At 42.6% G+C, this 24,052-nt stretch overlaps 1 protein-coding gene across 1 annotated transcript in view; it reads left to right on the top strand.

The window, feature by feature from the left end:
* The window catches only part of TAFA4 (TAFA chemokine like family member 4), a 153,413-nt gene that overhangs the window by 124,946 nt on the left and 4,415 nt on the right, over window positions 1-24,052 (top strand). Inside the window, exons 4-5 of the mRNA XM_007105921.2 lie at window positions 8,323-8,470; window positions 9,743-9,811. Coding sequence (XP_007105983.2) covers window positions 8,323-8,470; window positions 9,743-9,811 — 217 coding nt within the window. The remainder of the gene's footprint in view (window positions 1-8,322; window positions 8,471-9,742; window positions 9,812-24,052) is intronic.

Here is a 24,052-nt window from a genome sequence, read left to right on the forward strand (position 1 = left end):
GAGCTTCATGGTTGTGATAGCCCTCCTGCTTGTGGGTCCCTGCACCAGGGCTGTGGGTTCTGACTAGACCACATCTCTGCCCTTCGTACCTGTTTGGACGTGGCCTTTTCTTTATAGCCTTAGCTGTAGAAATCTGTTCTCCTAGTCTCTAGGTCATGCTCAGAAATAGTTGTTCTATAGGTATTGGTAGTTTTGGTGTGGCCATGGGAGGAGGTGAGCTCAGGATCTTCCTATTCTGCCATTGTATCCAGAACCAACATCGCCTCTGTATATTTTAAACTTCTACAGGAGCTCACGAATCATAACAAACTGTATTTATACTGTCTAGTTTAGAATATTTGGATATAAAAATCTTAGATCTCTAAATAATGTTTTACAACACTCGAAGCACTTTTATCGATGCCTGGAAAGTACAGATAGGGTACTAGTTCCTATTGGCATCTGTCTCTTAGTAAAGGAAATACTAATACCTTATCATAAACTAGCTGGTTTTAAATTGTGTATATGGGAAAAATCCCTTTTGGCCTCTACCCTATGGGTACCCTATGAATTTGGTCAATATGTTTTCCATATACTTGTGTATTTAAGACAGGTCTGTAGAAATTGCGGTAGATTTCCGTATGAATGTGTTTTACACAAATGGCTATCACTCTGGCTATTTCTTAATCCAATGTGCATTATTCCTATTAGTATTAGGTTGTGGAGCTCTTTGTGTGCTAGTACCTATTAACCTGTTTTTTATATAGCTCCACAGCATCCATTATATTGGACACGTTATAATTTATTTAGCTGTTCTTCTACTGAAAGACATTTTGGTTGCGTCTGTGGCAAAGGAAACACGCTCACAGGGTCCCTGATTTCCCTAGTGTAGAGGATCAGGAAGTGATGGAGACCAATTATTTGGTCTCAGAGCAGAGTCTGTACAGTAGAATTTCTGTGATGATGCATATGTTCTTTCTATATATCTCCCTATCGATATGGCATGATGTATATGTGTCCAGTATGATTGGTTGCCGCTAAGCACAAGTGGCCCTTGAGCATTTGAGATGTGACTAGTGTAAATTTACATGGGAACTTGTGACTAGAAGCGTCTATATTGGGCAGTGCAGGAGAAGCTTTATGTAAATCTGTAACTGTAGTGCAACATTTGGTGGCCAGAGCATACCAAAACCCTGAAAGATGGGACTGTAATTGTGTCTTCATATTTGTGTTCCCTGCACTAGCATTGCTTGGCAAATAGTCGGTGCTCAGTCAGTGTTTTTTGGCTCAAAGTCACGGAGGAGGTGTAGGAAGTTGTAGTTTAGGATCTAGTTAGGATGTATGTCTGTTTTCCTATCTCCGTGATCATCTGTTCCTTATCTGAATATGTTTTGATGAGGGCTTTTTAGCTTTACCTGCTTAATCTTTATCCCATAATAATTATGCAGTATCATGCTGCTAATTGGCATGTGGGAAGACCTAGTCTCTGCTGCTGTGTTCCTTTTATCTTATTTGTCACTAAGAATAGAGAGGATCTAAAATATAAAATTTACTTGAATTTACATTTAAATTAAAACCAAGGCGAGAAGACATGGGGGGGGCACTTACTAATGTTGGTATAGACACTGGACTATCTTTATGCATTTTTGTTAATCCACACCACAGATACTTATCTGGTGTTTTTTGTTGCTTTTCCATAAAATCATAGCTTTTACTAGTTAAAAAGGGAGAAAAAAATAGCTTTTTTTCCCTCCTATCAGGCTTTTTTGTTATAATTAACTTATGAAATCCCCCTGAATTATTGAAATGTGTCTGTAATACACATTTGGGATTTGGGAGAAGAGATGGGGAATTATGATGAAAGCTATGATTACTTGGATCCTAAAACAGAAACTATTTAGCAGTTAAGCATTCTCGCGTTTGACTCGTCTACTGGCATAGACAAGGCTGTTTTGTGGTAGGAACCGTATTCTACACATTTATCAAGAGATAATGCTGAATCGTTTTAGGATAAAATGAGATAAATGTGTAGTACAGTGAAACCTAATTTATTTTGTCCAAGTGAATGCTTTCTAAACATCGGTTTTAAAAAAACTTAATGAGACGAAAGCCTAGGAATGGAAGACAGTGACTTTTTAAAGCTTTTTTTTTTTTTTTTTCCCTTTCGATGATGCCCAAATATCTTTTCTGAGATGTCGGATTTCGCTTATTTAAGGACAGGAGTTACTGTGTGTATTGCAGACATCTTTCGTGGCTTTATGGATTGTGTGGTGAGATGCAGGGTCTGTCTTTAGGTTGTGAGTTCACAAGGTTTTGTTACCAGTTTTGTTCTCTGTGCCACCTGACAGACGAAGCAGTTTTCTGAGTTCTTCTCAGGGTTGCTCAGGTAAATGACAATGAAGTATCCTTTCCAAAAAATACTTTGGAAGTTGGAAGGACATGCCCCTTGCGTATGTTTGTTCATTTATCAAGTTTTAATTTAGCACATTTGTGCCTGGCACGTCCTAGATGCTGGAGGGTAGCATAACAGTTAGACTCAGATCCTGCTTTCAAGGAGCCCAGGGTTTACTCGGAAAGATTGGTAATTAAACTCTAGTAAATGAAGGGCTCGTGGAGAAAGCAGACGAGGGGTCAGCGGTGGTGCCCACGAGAAGCCATCGGTCTGACTTTACCAGGTAGGAAGGAGCTAGGGAGGGCAGGCGTGTAGAGCACCTGAGAATGAAGGGGACAAACTTGGCAAGCGGAATCAGCTCGTCTGGCTCAGAAATGGTAGAAGACAAAGCTGGAGATGGAAACAGAGCCTGTGATATTAAAGGCCGTAGAGCAAATCAAATTTTAGGGCCTGCTGGCTGCCTGCAGGGAATTTGTATTCAAGGAGAATGGATGAAGCAGACTCTGCCGATAAGAAAGGGTATGACGTGCTAGGAACAAAGTGCATATAAACTACCCTGAGGTTTCTGAGCAGGAAAAATGTGATCTCTGAATCTGACAGGTCACATAGACTGTCAGCATAGTGAGCCCAAGATTAGCCAGGATTGGTGTGTGTGAAAGAGAGATACAAAGGTTAGACTTGTGGAACCGCCCACAGTGGAGGGAGGACGGAAGCCATGGAATAGAGGTGGCATGCTGATATTTAGCATGAATTGGTATTACTTTCACCAGCCAAAGCTTTCATGAGGTCTGATGACCTAGCGTAGCCTCTTATGTGGGGCCGAGTACGTCTCAGTCATCACCATAGATAACCACAGATCAGTGTTTCTCAGCCGGGGGTGATTTTCCTCCCTGCACCCCGGGGGACATTTGACCATGTCTGGTGCCACTTCTGGTCGATATGCTGGGGGAGAGGGTGCTACTGGCATCGAGCAGGTAGAGGCCAGGGACGCTGCTGAATAGCCATGGTGAATGCACAGGATATGCACCCCCCCCCAATAAAGAATGATCTGGTCCCAAACGTAGGTCAAGAGACCCTGCCTTAGCGGTCTCTGCCAAATGTGTGTGTGCTCGTGTGAGAGGGCATTGAGCTGGGAAGACAAACCAAGATCACAGAAGAGGAGTCTGTACATCCTCAGCCCCAGCCTCCTGCCGTACTCTGTGCAGATAACAGTACTGTGTCATTTGTGAAATGTGGGAACAAGGAAAAGGTTCCTTAAAAAAGTCATAATCCTCTCACTACTGCTTTTATGCATGTTACCTGGGTCAGGTTGGAATGGCCTCTTTTCTTTGAATAATCAGAAATATAAATTGGCAGGGCTTTCCACCTACCTATCCTAAAAGTTAATAAATGGCTTAATTGTTAAAGCACACAGTGTCTTGAAATAACAGTGGTGAGAGCAAAATCGCTAAAGCTACAAGACGTTAAAACCTCAGAACCTAGGCCTGTGACTGTTTCCATTTTCCAGATGATATCTATTCCCGGAAGATGTGTTCTTAATGTCTGTGTCCGTAGTTTCAGGGTAAAAATACACTGTTCTTTAGAAAAGCCTTAACTCTGTGTAAATACAACCACACTAAATCCACAAAGGAGATGCCGGCTGTTGAGAAGTGAGCCTGTTGGTCTTATCTAAATAGCTATAGAAATACATATTGTGTTTTATTTAATAGAGTGGTATTTATTGGGGACGAGGGCTGGAAACAAAAACCCTCCATCTATTTCACACAACAGAGAGTAAAGAAAATGCACCAGGAGCACAATGGCTACTTAGTCCCCTTACGTTTTCACCTAAAAAACAACATTATAGAAAGTACGAGTTGCCTGTCTTTTTTTAAGTTCGTTTCTGCATAAAGCTAGAAATTCGTTAGAGCTCGGCAGCTTGGAGATAGACAGATAGGGATATTTTGTATTTTCCTAAGGCAGGGGGCTTTTTAAAGCATTTCTTTTTAAAAATAGAAGTGACAAGACACTTTCTCATGTAAAGTATATTATGGTATTTGGCACCAGGTACCAAACCACGTATGCCTCCTACAAACTTATTTTCCTGTGGAGGCAAGACTCGGTTAAGTGGGCAGATGTTCTCAAGAGTTATTTTAATAGAACCCTACTTCTGAGTCTTCTGTCTCAGCTCATATAGCCCTACTCCGTATGCACTCAAAGCTGAAACTTCCGGGCTGTTTAATCACCTGAGTCATTGTCGGGTCAAACCCTCTGTCGGTTTTCAGCTTAGCTGGGAGTTCCTTAGTCAATCCTTAACTCATAAAGGAATTTGGAACTTGTATTTTGGCTACCGGGATGGCTCTTATCATGTCTCCTTTTCTGAAAGAACATTTGCGATTAAGTCTTTCACAAAGAAACGTTATCTGGATAAAGTGTCTACTTCTAGGGCTCCTCACTCAATGTATTCTATCGAATGTGAACATGATGTCTTTTTTACAAACAGAAATATTTGAAATTCCAGGGCAGCCTGCTATTTTAAGGAGTCTATTGTGACTCTGTCTTCATGGCTCCGTATTTCCCAACGAAATGAAAGGACAGTGGTAAATAGTTTCCGAAGGGCTTGACTGTGTAGTAGGCTTCCTTCTTGTATTTATTTAAATACATTATTACACTTAAATCCTTCAACAAAACACTAGGCAATGCTGTTGTTGAGAATTGGCATATTTTTCTGTGATGAAAGCCTGAATCCATCATTTTCCCCACCTCAAGCTCCTTTTCTAGATTTGCCATCAGGATGATTTCAGATTCCCCTGAGGCCAGTGAGAAGGTACTAGCGTTTCTCTGCTGTGAAGCTGAGATAATAGCTGATTCAATCTATTTCCTCTGCGGGGAGTTCATTCCCAGATTCCTCCCCTCACTCACGCCTCAGTTGGTCTTCCCTGGCAGGCCCCTTTTTGTTCTAAATTCTTTCATCGCCCCTGCCAGACTCACCCTTCTAGGGACATAGGTTTTCCTGGCTTGTTGGGCTCCCTTGCTCAGAAACGTTCCATGGCTTCCCACTGCTTACAGAATCAAGTCCTGAATTGTCCTTGACAGCCCCTGAAGTTTGCTTCCCGGACCACCTTTCTCCGCTGAACGTCCACTGTTTCCCTGCCGACCCCTCACTTGAGCCACGGGGGGTCTCCTGGCTTCCAGGTGGCCGTTCACTGCCCCTCCTGCCTTCACCTGGACAGATCACTGGCCATCTGTCAAAGTTTCTTTTGAATCATCTCTGTAGCTCTGATACCTGTCAAGGGTACATAGGTTTCCACTGCTGAGTGGAAGAAAGTTTGTCTAAGGAACAGTTTTAAAGCCTTCTTAAAAAGTATCTCAGATTCACTTTTAACTCTGTGCAAATATAACTAAGCTCTGTCAACGTTTATATAACTTTTCCAGTCCTGCAGATGGCATTTTAAATTGAGGGCTGGGACCCACCTCTTGTTTATATCTACCTGGGCCCGAACTAAGGTCCTCAGAAAATAATGAATGACTGGTCGGCCCTACGAAGATGGTCACTTTTGTGTAGCACTTATTAATCTAAACTATTACTGCAGGTTGTGGTATAAGTAGAAAGACCGATGGATACAGAGTCTCGATTCAAGTATTACTCACTTTGTGGAAAGCTCTGGTTTTTGTATCTGGAACCCTCTGCCTCCCCTTCTTGCTTCTGAAGGTTCTTGGGACCATCACAAGGGAATAGTACATAAAAGGGCTTTGAAAATGACAGAGCTCCATACAATTTGAAGGTGAAACCGTCGTGATGTCGGGGGCTGAAAAGAATGTAACTTTGTCAGACATGGCCCCAGTGTGTCCGTCCACTCAACTGCAGTGTCAGTCTCTGACAAAATAAATAACTCATTTAGCTACGTGCCTTTCTCAGTGCTGGCACTTCCTGACTTAAATAGCACTTGGTTATTCTAGATCACAAACCTGCCTGACTCATGTACTGTTGGTTTGGATGGGACTCATTGGATACATCACTCAGGATCTGGAACGGTGGCTGCAGGTGGCGAAAATACAGTATCTGGTTACTTCAGCCAATAATGGAAAATTCCTATGCCCTCACGCTGCCACATGGCATTTGCCTGACAGGAGAAGAGTTCTGCATGCACTGGCTTCCTCCGTTACCTACTGTTGTCATTGCCTCTAGTAGAGATCTCTGCTGTGAGGGAGTGGGTACGTATTAAGTGGCGGCAGCAGTGTTTGTTAGATTGCCTCTGTTCAAATGCCGCTTGGCTACGTGGAAAAAGGATGACTCTGGGCAACTCACTTAATACCTAACCAGACCTCAGTTTTCTCCTCTCTGTAAAATGCAGAAAAACAAATAACCACTTTGAACCTCAGAGTTGTTTGTAGTGAATTTGAAATTAGCAAATGCAGGCAGGACATTTGGCGATGTGTCCTGCACTCAGGATTTACAGTCATACCTCATTGCACTGTACTTCAGATCCTGCGTTTTTACAAACTGATGGTGTGAGGCAGTGGTCTATCAGTGTCACGTTTTCCAACCGCCTTTGCTTACTTTGTGTATTTGTGTCACGTTTTGGTAGTTCTGGCAGTATTTCAAACCCTCCCCTGGCAAAAAGAATACGACTCTCTCAATGCTCAGGTGATGGTTAGCAGTTTTGAGCAATAAAATATTTATTAATTACAGTAGGTACAGCGAGTTTTTTGTTTGTTTGTTTTAAGATAGAAGGCTATTGCACCTTTAATAGACTACAGTGTAGTGTAAACCTAACTTTTCTAGGCACTGGGAAGTCATAAAATTGGTGTCACTTACTGTAGGGTGGTGGTCTGGAGTTCTCCAAGGTGGGCCTGTGGATGCCTGCTTTTTCTTGAACTTTAGTTTCAGACTTCTGAGGCAGTAGTAAAATCCATTGGGGTATAATTTTTTTTTTTTTTTTGTCAACATGTTACTGTTTTGACCCAAAAAAAAGAAAAAAGAAAAAAACCAAGGCTAAACTACCTCTACCCCCAATCCACACATACTATCCCCAGCTTTGGTGCTTTGTCCTGTACCAGCCTGCAGGGTGGGTTCACCTTTAAAAATCAATCAATCAGTCTTTTTCGTCCTTTGAAATCTATGGGAATAACCATCAAGGTGATGGTTTTTTTCTTAACTTCTCTTCATCTGCCTGCAAACCCAGAGGTCTGGGGTGCTGGTTTCTGATTCAGGGGCTTAAAACATCAGTCATTTTATTGGCAGACTGCTGTGGGGATGGTGAGATGAAGAGGAAAGGGAATTCACAGGTAAGCTAACTGACTAGTCGAGAATGGAGGCATGTGAGGGGGTGGCCCGCCCCTCCCATCTTAACTTGCGTCTAGTAGTTGACCCAAGTGGTTACTCACCTTGCTGGAATGGCGTGGAGAGATGAGGCACCCTGTGTGCTGAAAATGTTGACTGTTCTTAGTCTTTGCTGTTGAAAACAAAGAGTATCAAACACAACCGCAGTATCCGCGTCCACCATTATAACCCGCAACCAGAGACGGAGACCACGATAATAGTGAACCTTTTCTGACAACATAGTGACTGGTCCAAAGTCAGCCAAGACTTTCACACGGATTGCCTTTATCCTCTGGCCATCTTCTGGCAAGGCTCTGTTTTTATTCCCGTCGTACAGATGAAGAAACTGAAGCGGAGGGTACGAAAGCTAGTCCAAGGTCCTTCAAAAAAGGTAGCACAGCCAAATTCAAACCCGGGCAGGCGTACCGCACAGTGCGAGATCTCACTAACTACATCATCATCGGTTAGCCAACTGCATAAAGAGAAATAATTTTTTCCTGTACAATATATGGCTGATTGGATTCTTTACTCACAAGATTTCACCGTAAGCAATCTTGGAAGCCAGTGTACTCATCAATGTTGAGCTTTATGTTATCTGTATTTGGAGGAAGAAACAATGTCCCCAATATTATTTGGTTTTGTCTTCCAGCTTCCACTGTGATTCAGAAATGGTGGTGTCACATGAATCCTTGTTTGGAAGGAGAGGATTGCAAAGTGCTGCCAGATCACTCAGGTTGGTCCTGTAGCAGTGGGAATAAAGTCAAAACTACAAAGGCAAGTATAGACATAACCCAACTGTAATTTACAACCTCAGTATATCATTACCTGTGGGGTCTCCCCCCACCCTTCATTTCTTCCTGCCGTCAAGAGGACAGCGTTCTTTTTGGTTGATAAACCTGCTTGGGCAGGGCCCCTCTGTGACTGTGGCCCTTTGAAAAGCCCATTTCTCAGCATCACCCTTAGTTTCAGATTTTATAGAGCAGTGATTTGGGGGGGAAACGCATTATCTTAGGCAGGGCTACTGAATTCACTTCAGCTCCTTCACGGGCCGCTTTCAAGTGAAGGTTTCAGAGTTGACAGTCCCGTGTATCAAAACGGTATGGCAGGAATCCACCTCCAGATGATTTACAGAAAGACCTACTGCCTAAGAGGAGATTTAATGGTTGAAGACTCTCATTCAAGCCTTGTGAGTCGAGAGTTTCCTCCCCAAATCATCCTCTTCCTGGCTCTGAAAGACTCCATTTTCCACCCGGTTCTTGAGCCAGAAATTTACCTTCTTCCTCATCTCTCCCTGTCCGGTCTATTATTTTGTCTTTGGGACTGTTACTCCCCAATCCCTCCACGATTCTGCGTCCCACAGTTCCGATCCCCGTGAGGTCCGCCATCGTGTCTCATCTGGATGACTGAGGTTGCGGCCTCACATCCGCTCTTGATTCCCTCCCGGTCTCTTCTCCCCAGGATGACGCTAGTCGTTTTTGCGAATTGCTGATCTACTAAGCTAGCCCACCTCCACATTGTTCAGCGGCTTCTCTGGGTGCCTTAGCTAGCCTCTGCTTGTCTGGCCCTAGATCAATAACCTGGCAAGCTACCTACCTCCCTTCATTCTTTCTGCTCCAACTGTCTCGACCTTCTGTTAGTCCTTCTTCCTGGGGTGCCTTTACAGTTGCAAAGGAATGCGCGCCTTCGCCGTTCTTTTCTAGTTCCCCATTACTGCTTCAGGGAATCCGTCACTGATAGGATTCACATTCCCTGTATCTCTGAGCACATAGTTACATTTCACAGGGAGTGCTGTACTTATTTGCTTCATACTGACAGCCTTCTGTCTAGGAGGAGAGCTGTGAAGTCAGGGCCCCTCGCTGTTTGTTTTGCTTGCCCGTAATCGTCCCAGAGCCAGCTGCATGTCTCCACAACTATTGCTTGAATGGAAATATTAATAAAACCGGTCATTCTAGGATTATAATGAGCTAGGCACACTGGAATGGGATGACTGTTTAGTCCTGGTTGCTGTGTCAGCTTTGGCCCCTGAGGGGGTATAACATCTCTTGAAGCGTTTCTCATCTTGCTTACAGTTTCCCCTTTATGAGTATTTGGAATTACTCGAGCTCTCAATCATTTTCAACCCCTGAGGTCAAGAGCAGGTGAGTTCTCCTCCTAGGTGTATACGTGGGGTATTATAATAAACAAGAGTTTATAAAATAAATATTTAAATATGTCATTAATAAAAGATGACATCTACAACATACTATTATAGAAGAAGGTTTTTATAATACATTTTAAATGTAGATTTTAGCTGATATTTGTCATACCCCAAATTACCAATAGTATATAGTAAGTGATGTGATTAGTTCCTTATTAGCTAGGTAAAATAATTTCAAAATCAAGATCAAGACCCTTTTAACATTAATTGCAATTATCAACTAACGTGTCCTTGTGTGTCCTTGTTAGTGATAGCGTAACTAGGTTAAATGACCTGATCTATGCTTTTATGTCCAGGGCAGTAGAAGCTCGTGGAGGTTGCTGGAGGGGGAAGGAGGTTAGCACTGCCATCCTTTTTATCAGCTCTTCTTCTAACCAACTCCCCATACACTTCCAATCTGTGTAAACCCAAGTGCGCTTGTTAAGCAAATCCCGCCTTAAGATGATTCCACCATCCTTTCCCAACGTGCCCCTTTCAGCCCTTCTTCCCTCAGACCCTCCTAAATCAAAATCTTGGAGTGGCCAAGGAGCCAGGGTCTTAAATCCATCAACGATTAAAAAAAAAAAAAAAATGTCCTTCAACGTGTTTCTTGTCAACTAGGAAAGGACATTTTGCAAGATTATTCATGTATTGACTGACTCTTACATATAAATATAAAATAAGAACACGAGCCCCAGCCAGCTGTGTTCCAGAAATGAACGTGGTCCTTCAACGTGTTTCTTGTCAACTAGGAAAGGACATTTTGCAAGATTATTCATGTATTGACTCTTACATATAAATATAAAATAAGAACACGAGCCCCAGCCAGCTGTGTTCCAGAAATGAACGTGTCTAAGGGGTCCCCTGCTCCAGCAGCTCGCTCTCTATTTATGTGCCGAGAGTGAGGGCCGTTGCAGGAAGCAAACCTTGAGGGCCATTTTGGCTCTGTGTGCTGGGGGTTAGAAGTTTGCTCAAGCTGCAACCTCAACGGTAGTGACGTTTCATTTAGCACTTGAGAAAGCTGTAGAAGCATAATACAGTTTCCCCCAGCCCTCATGATACGTAGCTACTTTTTTTTTTTTTTTAAGTGATACAGCACTGGAGAATAATCTCTGTGTCATAAAACTTTGTTTCCTTTATTAATCCAAGTCAGTGTGACTTGAACTATATAAAATATTTTATGTCTTTTATGGAGCTTCTGCACATAGAGTGACTTCATTTGTGGAGCTGTGACTGGCTTCAGTGAAGAGCTAGGTACTCACAGAAGCTGGACCTTACACCCCAGGTGAGCCGGCAGTCCTGTAAAGGGAGAACAATGACCTCCCTCGAGGCGGGTATTAACTATATAACAGAATAGTTTCCATTGTCCTTAACAGTTGATGCAGAGCAGCATAAAAACAACAGAAAGGCTAAAAAATATGATTATCTGCAGTAAGCCATCTAGGTCCGAATTTTATTTTCCACTTGAGTGCATATGTGACAAAGTTAGCAGTCAACTTGAGATATGAATAGCCTTAGATGAAGATAGGAATGCGAGAGGAGACAATTCCCTAACCAGGAAGGTGGGCATTGAGTTTATTCCGCTGGTATAGTTTGCAGTGTCCCCAGAGAGGAGGCAGCTACTGCTTTGTGGGAAAATATACCTGACTCTCTGTCCTTCTGACTCAATTGTCCTTAATTCAATTCTGAGTTGTATTACCACCACCCTGCTAAATGTGCTAAATCATTTCTCCCTATTTAAGTAGTAAGGCTCCTCACACGTGTGCAATGTCCTCTTAGCACCAAAGGCAATGACTGGCCCGGGCTTTTTGTTGTTTGCAAATGTAAGCAATTCACATTGAATTTTGAGAAGTTTTAGATTTTTAAATGCTCCTGATTTTAAAACGTCTACTAAGAGTGAAGAGGTATGTGTTTAGAGCAGTAATTCTCAATGAGGGGCAAGTTTGCCCTCAAGGGGACATCTGGCAACGTCTCCGGACAGTTTTAGTTGTCACACATCGGGGAGGGGGCTTGCCATGGGCATCCCGTGTGGGTAGAGGCCAGGGACGCTGCTCAACGTGCTAAAATGCACAGCACGGTGCCCGCAACCAAGAGTTATATAGCCCCACACGGCAGTGGTGCCGAGGTCGAAAAACTGTGCTTTCTCGTTCTAGAATAGGATCGTTTTCTTTAGTAGCTTTTTGTAAGCATCCTACCTGATTCTGTCTTCCTTTTGTCCTTCAGAGTTTCTATTACGTGTCCAGTTGTTTCGTTTCCAATATTTCGTACTGGAAAACCTAGAGGTAGGAGGTAAGAAATTAAACAACAGGCTTTCTCTTCAAAACCTCCCTCACCCTCAACATCTAAGATGACCGACGTCCTTCTAGTATCTTCCTCACAGGGCTCAAATCGATACCTTTGTCCTCTGTCTCTTGGACTACAGTGACGGGTCATCATCTCTACCACAATGTTCAATTACTTAATGGTGTCAGTGGCTACAGGAAAATCATCACGGGAACTTGTTAAAAACAAACGATTTTGAGCCTCATTATGGGATGTTTCTGGATGGGGCTTAAAAAACCATACTTTGAAGAAATTGTTCTTAGGGTGATTGTGACGAGCAAGCAGTATGCCAGGATCCCTAGTTCCCCACCTGCTCTCTGTTCTTGCCGTTAACTGGCCTCTACTCTACTTTTTGTGCCACCAGGGTACAGTCCCCGCCCGGGTTCCTCCCTGGTGAGAGACCATCGATGGATCCCCCCTTGGTAACTGGTAGAAAATATAGAGTATAAGCATCTTGGGATGGGCTTTCACGGCCGCTCACCAAATAGGCCATGTACGTCCATACCCCATGGCCTTCCTCCTCATCTCCTCCCACTTCTAAAATTGTACTTGTCTTTCAAGGTCTAGCCGAGATGACGCCTTTATCCTGAACTCTTATCTTCTCTGATCCCTAGAGCCAGAGCCTGAACTCCTCAGGGTACCCTGTCACATGAGACTGGAGCTAATAGCGACACGATAGCAACTGTTGATCCACCAAAATAACAACGAACCTTCCATATACAATCAGCACAACAAGTATTTTAAATCGGAAAGTATCAATGGCTTATCATCCGACCTTCAGTGCGGAGAGGCTCCAAAACAAGCTGGGCATGGAGAATGAGCTTCCTCTCAAATAAGATGCTTTTGAGAATTACATTCTAGGTGTAGATTGATAGTTGGCTGGCTATACATAGATGCATGAAAGAAAGATCCAGAAAGAGCTCACATGACAAGAGCCACCAGTTCCTGAGCACTAACCTCATGTGCTTTTCATTCCCTTTTCACTACAACTGAAGGGGGCCGCTGCCACTGGTCTCCACTTAGCAGATGAAGAACCAAAAGGCAGAGAAAGAGTCCCTCCCAGCTCAGAAAACGACCAGCTTCATCTTCTGGTTGCTCAGGCCAACGACCTTGGAGTTGTCCTTGCTTCCTCTTTCTCTTACACCCTTTATTTGTCACAAACCCTGCCGCCTTCCTCTTTTATCACTTCAGCCAAAGGGATCCCTTTAAGTGGCTAGCCTGGCCCTGCCTCCCTGGTCTCACCTTTCTGCCTCAGTGGGAGAAAGGTCGAAGTCCTGGCCCTTGCATTTACCTCTCCCTGGAAACTTCTTCCCCCAGAGAGTCAGGGCTCGCTCCTTTCCACCAAGTATCTCCATAAATACCTCCTTCCCTGACAACCCTCTCTATGACACCCTAGCCTTTGCCCCTGCCTGCCCCAGTATTGGTCTCCAGAGTATTGCTTTACTTTCCTCCTATAGCTCGTATCCCCTGTTGACATACTATTTATTTACCTATTTGTCCAGCCCTTTTCCTCTAGAATAGGAATCGGCAAGCGATGTCTTGCAAACCAGATGCAGCCTTTAGCTCACAGGCCATTAACAACAACAACAACAACAAAAACAGGGAAGAACGAGCTTTACGTTTGAAATGGTTTGAAAAAAAGCAAAAGGAATATATTTTATGACACATGAGAATTAGATGAAATCCAAATTTCGACATCCATAAGTAAAGTATTACTGGGATAAAGCAATGCCCATTAATTTATGTATTGGCTATGGCTGCTTTTGTGGTATAAAGGCAGAGCTGAGAAGTTGTGATAGTGACTATATGGCCTGCCAAATGGAAAATATTTTGTTTGGTCTTCTAGAGAAAAAGTATACCAATCCCTATTCTAAGTTCTACGAGGACAGGGTTTTTAATTTTGTTTGCTATATAGTATTCCCCAGCACAAACAGAAGAGCAATTATAGTGTAGAATACATAAATCAAGGCCGTCTTTCAGTTAAAACATATCTGAGGTTTGAAAAAATACCTGATTGCTTCTAAAGCCCAGGCATGACGAGTGTGTGATCAAATAATTTACTTTAAAAGTATTTTGATGCTGTAGACATGTTAAAGGATTGTGTTTTTATTTCTGTATTCCCAGCTGATGTATTGATGATCTAATCTGTACGGTTTCTTACGTGATGAAATCAAACTATAGAAACCGCAGGCCTGTGTCCTTAGATCCTAAGCCATGATGAGCCTGGGTGCTTAAAAATGGAAGAAACAACACACTTTTTAATGGATGTATGTTTCCAGTAAATACAATAGTTTAAAAAAATAACCTATTTTTGAAAACTAAAGTTAATGTAAGTTAACAACCTTAAAAAAAAAACGAACAGAGGCAACATTCTGATCTTGACATACACCGATTTAAATCGGCATCCATTTGGACATATTTTAGCCCCGTTAACAAAGCATGCTTAGCATGCATGAGTTAACTTGATGGGCAATGAATGCACCTAATCTGATGGGATTTTTTTATAACTCAACAAGATACAGAGCTAGGGCGCTAATACCACGTTGTGGAAGGCTTGGGGGGGTGGTTTTTTTTGCAACCTAGAAGCAAGACATGTAAAGAAGAATTTGATTTGAACAGGTGATTTGGCAAAGTTGGTTACTGATAAAGATGCCCACTATTAAATTCTATGCATGTGACACAGACAGGCATTTATGGGTCCGGTAACGGGAAGGGTTATCTTTGGGGGGTATGGGGTGTCGAATGCTAACTTTTGAAATTCATTTTAGGTAACACGGTAGCAAAGAGAGAGGTGTGCTTCAACCCTGGAGGAGCGACAGGATGCAGCGCTCTCTTGTTTGGACTGCTGTCCTGGACTCTTTGCAGGAAACTGTCTTGGATTTCACCCACATCACATTTGCATATCTGGGCTCTGAAGGGTGGCATTTACTTAACTGTCCCAGCCTTCTCTGCTTCCTGATGTTATTACAGTGAATTATACCTATGGGCTGCCGCACACACAACTGACATCCTATCTGGATTACTAAGGAACATACCTCCAAGAAACTCTGGAGGAACAAACTAGAGGTTTCAGAATGGACCACCTCGGAAGGAATACCGGGTCTTCAGTTTCTTTCTACATTTACAAAGGAGCACGGACCTGTTTCCGAGGATCCTCGTTCGTTCTCTTCCTCTCTTGAACTTTACTTTAACGCGAGGGCTGCAGGCAGTCTGAAGGGGGTCCAAATGACCAAACATTTTGGCAGAACATTTTGGCATATATAGATTGAGGAACTCTGATTGACTGGTGATGAAAATTTAGTTTATAAACCTGGAAGAAGAGAAGGACTTATACTGGGGTGGTTGTGTGTGCAGTTGTATTATTGCTTTCGACGATCTAAAATCTTTGCATTAGAGGTTCTGTTGGCAGGTTAGCAGAAATAAAATGCTCCCATTTTAACTTCTGTGCGCCGCTTTACCCAGTACTTAAGGAAGGGTATCAATTCCAATATTTTATAACCAAAGCTCTATCATGACATATCCACAACAGAAAGAAAACCTGTTGGGCTCTTTGTGGCTGCAGTGTAGTCAGAGAGGTAAATCATTGAAAATATAAAACAGTTTCTGTTTAGATGAAGGGTGATTTCTTAGATCCAGTTTAGGGCAATTATATTACAATATTTTGTTAACTCCAAGACAAAAGCCTTTAAATGCAGAAGTTTTAGACTGTGATTTACTCCTAGCTCCTTCCCTACTTACGTGTTACTCATCTTCTTTCTTGAAAGGTAAGTAAAACCTGAGTCATTTTTTTCTTGGTTTACTGATTTTGCAGCAGACGTGTCTCCACATACTCGCAGATGCTGTCATGCAGAAACGTATTACAGATGAAAAGTAAGTGACCCAGATTTTAAATGCATAATGGTATTAAAACACATACCACTATAATAATATGGCATACATTTTATATACTAAGAAATGCCAAAAACATACTTCCTGCACTGTTGGTTATCCCTGTCCTTTCAGAGTTATGGGGGAAAATAATGCTATCATATTGTTTGTAGCAGTAACAATTAAGTCTATTTGATTTTATTCTTGCAGAAGGAATGGGATGAGGTGATAGCTGTTTGTTTGCTACATTTTGTTTGAATTGGACTGACTAGATGCTTACCAGAATTGTTACTCTCATGTTTGTAAGTAAAAAATTCGTTTTACTGATGGTGTATGGCGTATATACGTTTTTGTGATTATTTTATGCCTTAAGACTTGGTGTTAACATTCTTAGGCTTGCACATTTTTATTATACATGTGAAAATCAACTTTACACAAAGTTTGATGTTGGGGATGTTTACTATATGGCAAACTTGGCATTTGTATAGAGATTACTACTTAGTTTCTTCTCCCAAACCTATCTAGCAGTAAGGAGAATTTAAAAGGTAGGAAGATTTTATTAAGTGGAGGCACATTCATGATGTTCTATGCGTATTCTGCTGCCTTTAGTGTATAAGACCTTCCACTGTAAGAAAGCGAGTTAAAAAAAAAGAGAAGATTATAATATCTCAGTTTTTCAGCCACACGTCTGATCTTGTACCCCAAATAAGATCAAGTAGAAATGACACCGATTCACCTTGAGGTTCGTTTCTAGGATATAAACTACTACCAGGGAATAAATAGTCCACTTGGGAAAATGGAAGGTATCAAAGCTGCCATTTCATCCATTATTGCTTCCAAGTGTTCTTTGTACCTAGTTCGCAAGTTAGCCCTGAAATGGGGCTTTCTTTGAGAAGCATTTTAATGTTATCATTCCTTTTCTTTTCCTGTAGGGGAGTAGATAGGAGACTTTCCTGTATTTTTACAAAATTTAAAGCAAAGATACCAAAGGAGGATATCAGTCATGTCAGGCTCAGGCCTTCTGATTGTGGCACATGTGGTCTCAATACCCGAGAGACATTCAATTCTTATATCTTAGAACTTTCAGTTGCCCAGCTAGGCTGCGGACTCAGCCAGGGTCTCTCCAAAGGAACCTGCAAACTCCTTGATTCTAGAGCACTCACTCAGGTTCCGATCTGCTGCTCTAAAACATATATACCCTTTTAGCACATGCCCTTGGAAAAGTGGAACTCTGTTCACACTTTAAATTCGACAGCACTTAATAAACCTACCCAAGACCCCTCGGAGTTGTTGGGGGAAATTGTCCACCCTTATACACACAAATGTATCAATCTGACCCTTTGTGTACTATACTATTGAATTTCTACTTGAGTTTAAAAGAATAACTGTATTCTTTTTTCTGTGTTAAAAAAAGACCATTGGAAACCCACAGCTAACATCATTCCCAGCAGTGAAAAACTGAAAGCATTCCCTCTAAGATCAGGAAAAAGGCAAGGATGTCCACTGTCAGCACTTTTATTCAACAGAGTTTTGGAAGTCCTTCTTTTTCAGAGAAGAAAAAAATAAAAGGAATCCAAATCGGAAAAGAAGAAGTAAAACTGTCACTGTTTGCAGATGACATGATACTATACATAGAAAATCCTGAAGATGCTACCAAAAAACTACTAGAGCTCATCAGTGAATTCAGTAGAGTTGCAGAATACAAAATTAATACACAGAAATCTGTTGCATTTCTGTACACTGACAACGAAAGATCAGAAACAGAAATTCAAGAAACAATCTGATTTACCATCGCATCAAAAAGAATAAAATGCCTAGGAATAAACCTACCTAAGGAGACAAGAGACCTCTACTCTGAAAGTTATAAGACACTGATGAAAGAAATTGGAGATGACACAAACAGGTGGAAGGATATTCCATGTTCTTGGAGTGGAAAAATCAATACTGTGAAAATGACTACACTACTCAGAGTGATCGACAGATTCAGTGCAATCGCTATCAAATTACCAATGGCATTTTTCACAGAATTAGAGCAAACATTCTTCACAGTTTGTATGGAAACACAAAAGATCCCCAAAAGCAGAAGCAATCCTGAGAAAGAACCATGGAGCTGGAGGAATTGGACTGCCTGACTTCAGACTATACTACAAAGCTATAGTCATCAAAACAGTATGGTATCAGCACAAAACCACAAACATAGATCAATGGAACAGGATGAGAAATCCCAGAAATAAACTCATGCACCTATGGTCAAGTAATCCACAACAAAGGAGGCAAGAATATGCAATGGAGAAAAGACAGTCTCTTCAGTAAGTGGTGCCGGGCAAACGGGACAGCTACATGTAAAAGAAATTAGAACATTCTCTACCACCATCCACAAAAGTCAATGGACCAAATCCTAAATATAAGGTCAGACACCATAAAACTCTTAAAGGAAACCATAGATGGAACAGCCTTTGACGTAAATTGCAGCAGTATCTTTTTTGATCCACCTCCTAGAGTAATGAAAATAAAAACAAGAATAAACAAATGGGACCTAATGAAGCTTAAAAGCTTTTGCACAGCAAAGGAAACCGTAAACAAAACAAAAAGACAACCCACAGGGTGGGAGAAAATACTTGCAAACATAGCGACCAACGAGGGATTAATCTCCAAAATATACAAACAGCTCATGCAGCTCTATGTCGAAAAAAAAATGAAAAATCAACAAAGGGGCTGAAGATCTAAACACACATTTCTCCACAGAAGACATACAGATGGCCAAAAAGCACATGAAAAGATGCTCAAGATCACTAATTATCAGAGACATGCAAATCAAAACTACAATGAAGTATCACCTCACACCAGTCAGAATGGCCATCATCAAAAAAATCTACAAACAACAAATGCTGGAGAGGGTGTGGAGAAAAGGGAACCCTCTTGCACTGTTGGTGGGAATGTAAAGTGATACAGCCGCTATGGAGAACAGTATGGAGGTTCCTTAAAAAACTGAAAATAGAAGTACCATACGACCCAGCAATCCCACTACTGGGCATATACCCGGAAAAAACCATAGTTCAATTCTCCACAGAAGACATACAGATGGCCAAAAAGCACATGAAAAGATGCTCAAGATCACTAATTATCAGAGACATGCAAATCAAAACTACAATGAAGTATCACCTCACACCAGTCAGAATGGCCATCATCAAAAAAATCTACAAACAACAAATGCTGGAGAGGGTGTGGAGAAAAGGGAACCCTCTTGCACTGTTGGTGGGAATGTAAAGTGATACAGCCGCTATGGAGAACAGTATGGAGGTTCCTTAAAAAACTGAAAATAGAAGTACCATACGACCCAGCAATCCCACTACTGGGCATATACCCGGAAAAAACCATAGTTCAAAGAGTCATGTACCACAATGTTCATTGCAGCCCTATTTACAATAGCCAGGACATGGAAGCAACCTAAGTGTCCATCAACAGAGGAATGGATAAAGAAGATATGGTACCTATAGACAATGGGATATTAGTCATAAAAAAGAATGAAATACTGCCATTTGCAGCAACATGGAAGGACCTAGAGATGATCGTACTAAGTCAGACCAAGAAAGACAAATGTCATATGATATCACTTCTATTGGAATTTAAAAATTGATACCAATGAACTAATTTGCAAAAGAGAATCAGACTCACAGGCTTAGAAAACAAACTTATGGTTACCAAAGGGGAAAGGTGGAGGGAGGGATAAATTAGGAGGTTGGGATTAACATATATGCACTAATATATACAAAATAGATAATCAAGAAGGACCTACTGTAGAGCACAGGGAACTCTGCTCAACACTCTGTAATAACCTATATGGGAAAAGATTCCGAAAAAGAACAAATATCTGTACATACAGAATGGGATCCTGTTGCTGCACACCATAAACACACACAACAGGGCTTCCCTGGTGGCGCAGTGGTTGAGAGTCCGCCTGCCGATGCAGGGGACGCGGGTTCGTGCCCCGGTCCGGGAAGATCCCATATGCCGCAGAGCGGCTGGGCCCGTGAGCCTGCGAGTCCAGAGCCGGTGCTCCACAACGGGAGAGGCCACAGCAGTGAGAGGCCCGCGTACCGCAAAAAAAAAAAAAAAAACAAAACACACACACAACATTATAAATCATCTGTAGTACCCACCCCCAAATGAATTAAAAAAAATAAAGACGTGCCTACCCTATTCCCCTCACGCCTCGAAAAACTGGGCAGCTGTCACATGCCTGGAGCCTGAGCAGGCTTGGGGTCTAAGGACTGTCCTGATTCTAAGGGAACTGAGGAGGATGTGCCAGCAAATCAGCCCCCCTTGGACCTGGAGTGCCTGCTTCCCTCTGGATGGTACCGCAATCTCCAGATCCAGATGGGCCCTCCTACAGCTAAAGCAAAACTAGTGCACGCAAAGGATGGTGGAGCCTCTGGGTTGGATTACCTTTGAGATATCCCCAGGTCTCCTGGTGGTGGGGTTCCCCCCCCCTCCAGCCTTCTTCCTTAGAGTCGCCTCACCTGCACAAGACAGCCCCTTTGCCATAGCGGTTATGCAGGGTCGGGATGTTGCCCGGGGCAGGGTGGGTGGTGACAGGCAAGGGGAAAGAAGTAATGAGAGACAGGCCCTTGGGTGTGTGTGCTGGCACCTTCAACTCTAAGTTATAACCCAGGAACGCGAAGGCTCTGGTTGCCTGAGTAACCAGAGTTGGGCATGAAGAAATGCTGCCGCCTTGTGGCCATTTTCCATGACAACAATTTCACACTTCAGAGTCACAAGGCCTGCAGGGCTGTAAAGGACACCTGCGCTCAAGAAATGCTCTGGGGTAGGTAATCCAAGAAGAATTCAAAGCAGGGCTGACTGGCAAGAAGCCAATTTCAAGTGGTAAATTTTACTCAAACTACTTTTTTTTTAAAAAAGCACATGAAAAGATGCTCAACGTCTCTAATTATTAGAGAAATGCATATCAAAACTGCAAATCACAATGGCCATCATCAAAAAGTCTACAGATGATAAATGCTGGAGAGGGTGTGGAGAAAAGGGAACCCTCCTACACTGTAGGGGAAAATGTACATTGGTACAGCCACTATGGAGTTTCCTTAAAAAACTAAAAATAGAGCTACCATTTGATCCAGCAATCCCACTCCTGGGTATACATCCAGGAAAAAAAACATAATTCGAAAAGATACATGCACCCCAATGTTCACTGCAGCACTATTTACAATAGCCGAGACATGGAAGCAACCTAAACATCCATCAACACAGGAATGGATAAACAAGATGTGGTGCATATATACGATGGAATACTACTCAGCCACAAAAAAGAAGGAAATAATGTCATTTGCAGCAACATGGATGGACCTAGAGATTATCATACAAAGGGAATTAAGTCAGACAGAGAAAGACAAATATTATATGCTATCACTCGTATGTGCAATCTAATTTTTTACAAGTGATACAAATGAACTTACTTACAAAAGAGAAACAGACTTACAGATATCGGAAACAAACTTACAGTTACCAAAGGGGAAACATGGGGCGGGGGGAGGGATAAATCAGGAGCTTGGGATGAACACATACACCCTACTATACATAAGATAGATAACCAACAGGGACCTACTGTATAGCACAGGGTACTCTGCTAAGTATTCTGTAATTACCTGTACTGAGACAAGAATCTAAAAAAAGAATGATTATATATAGATATGTATAACTGCATCGCTTTGCTGTACACCTGAAACTAACAACATTGTAAGTCAACTATACTCCAATGAAATTTTAAATAAAAAACAAAGAACAACTTAAAAAAATACTGTTGGCCTGGGATAAAAGGATTACAAAATTGAACTGCTCATTACTCTGACTTAGACTGTAAGCAACTATAAGGTTCCATATACCACTGTGTACACTGGCAGAACACCAGCCCTTCTCCACGTAATTTTTAGTTAGAGGCTGCATCAGGGCAGATGCATCCCAGGTGTATGTTCCACGGATTTTGAAGGTTTTCTGAAGATGCAGTGACCCTGAGCCCATATTCTTCCACGTCAATGCTATTGGGTGGAGGGGAGACGGCAGCCCCTTCGATGGGTATGCACAACCCCACCCCCGGTCCAATGCCATGACTACTTGGCCAGCCCCCCTCACTTGAATTTTTGCTCATACTATGGAATTTTGGAAAGAATTTGTTGGTGCACAAGGTTGGGAATTGACTCCTGCCAATACCTGTGGAAACAACCGCATCAAAATGCCTGTGTCATAGATAATTTCTCCAAGATTGCTTCCCTGGTGGCGCAGTGGTTGAGAGTCCGCCTGCCGATGCAGGGGACGCGGGTTCGTGCCCCGGTCCGGGAAGATCCCATATGCCGCAGAGCGGCTGGGCCCGTGAGCCTGCGAGTCCAGAGCCGGTGCTCCACAACGGGAGAGGCCACAGCAGTGAGAGGCCCGCGTACCGCAAAAAAAAAAAAAAAAACAAAACACACACACAACATTATAAATCATCTGTAGTACCCACCCCCAAATGAATTAAAAAAAATAAAGACGTGCCTACCCTATTCCCCTCACGCCTCGAAAAACTGGGCAGCTGTCACATGCCTGGAGCCTGAGCAGGCTTGGGGTCTAAGGACTGTCCTGATTCTAAGGGAACTGAGGAGGATGTGCCAGCAAATCAGCCCCCCTTGGACCTGGAGTGCCTGCTTCCCTCTGGATGGTACCGCAATCTCCAGATCCAGATGGGCCCTCCTACAGCTAAAGCAAAACTAGTGCACGCAAAGGATGGTGGAGCCTCTGGGTTGGATTACCTTTGAGATATCCCCAGGTCTCCTGGTGGTGGGGTTCCCCCCCCCTCCAGCCTTCTTCCTTAGAGTCGCCTCACCTGCACAAGACAGCCCCTTTGCCATAGCGGTTATGCAGGGTCGGGATGTTGCCCGGGGCAGGGTGGGTGGTGACAGGCAAGGGGAAAGAAGTAATGAGAGACAGGCCCTTGGGTGTGTGTGCTGGCACCTTCAACTCTAAGTTATAACCCAGGAACGCGAAGGCTCTGGTTGCCTGAGTAACCAGAGTTGGGCATGAAGAAATGCTGCCGCCTTGTGGCCATTTTCCATGACAACAATTTCACACTTCAGAGTCACAAGGCCTGCAGGGCTGTAAAGGACACCTGCGCTCAAGAAATGCTCTGGGGTAGGTAATCCAAGAAGAATTCAAAGCAGGGCTGACTGGCAAGAAGCCAATTTCAAGTGGTAAATTTTACTCAAACTACTTTTTTTTTAAAAAAGCACATGAAAAGATGCTCAACGTCTCTAATTATTAGAGAAATGCATATCAAAACTGCAAATCACAATGGCCATCATCAAAAAGTCTACAGATGATAAATGCTGGAGAGGGTGTGGAGAAAAGGGAACCCTCCTACACTGTAGGGGAAAATGTACATTGGTACAGCCACTATGGAGTTTCCTTAAAAAACTAAAAATAGAGCTACCATTTGATCCAGCAATCCCACTCCTGGGTATACATCCAGGAAAAAAAACATAATTCGAAAAGATACATGCACCCCAATGTTCACTGCAGCACTATTTACAATAGCCGAGACATGGAAGCAACCTAAACATCCATCAACACAGGAATGGATAAACAAGATGTGGTGCATATATACGATGGAATACTACTCAGCCACAAAAAAGAAGGAAATAATGTCATTTGCAGCAACATGGATGGACCTAGAGATTAACATACAAAGGGAATTAAGTCAGACAGAGAAAGACAAATATTATATGCTATCACTCGTATGTGCAATCTAATTTTTTACAAGTGATACAAATGAACTTACTTACAAAAGAGAAACAGACTTACAGATATCGGAAACAAACTTACAGTTACCAAAGGGGAAACATGGGGCGGGGGGAGGGATAAATCAGGAGCTTGGGATGAACACATACACCCTACTATACATAAGATAGATAACCAACAGGGACCTACTGTATAGCACAGGGAACTCTGCTCAGTATTCTGTAATTACCTG

This window comes from Physeter macrocephalus, chromosome 18, assembly GCF_002837175.3.
Source record: "Physeter macrocephalus isolate SW-GA chromosome 18, ASM283717v5, whole genome shotgun sequence".
NCBI lineage: Eukaryota > Metazoa > Chordata > Mammalia > Artiodactyla > Physeteridae > Physeter > Physeter macrocephalus.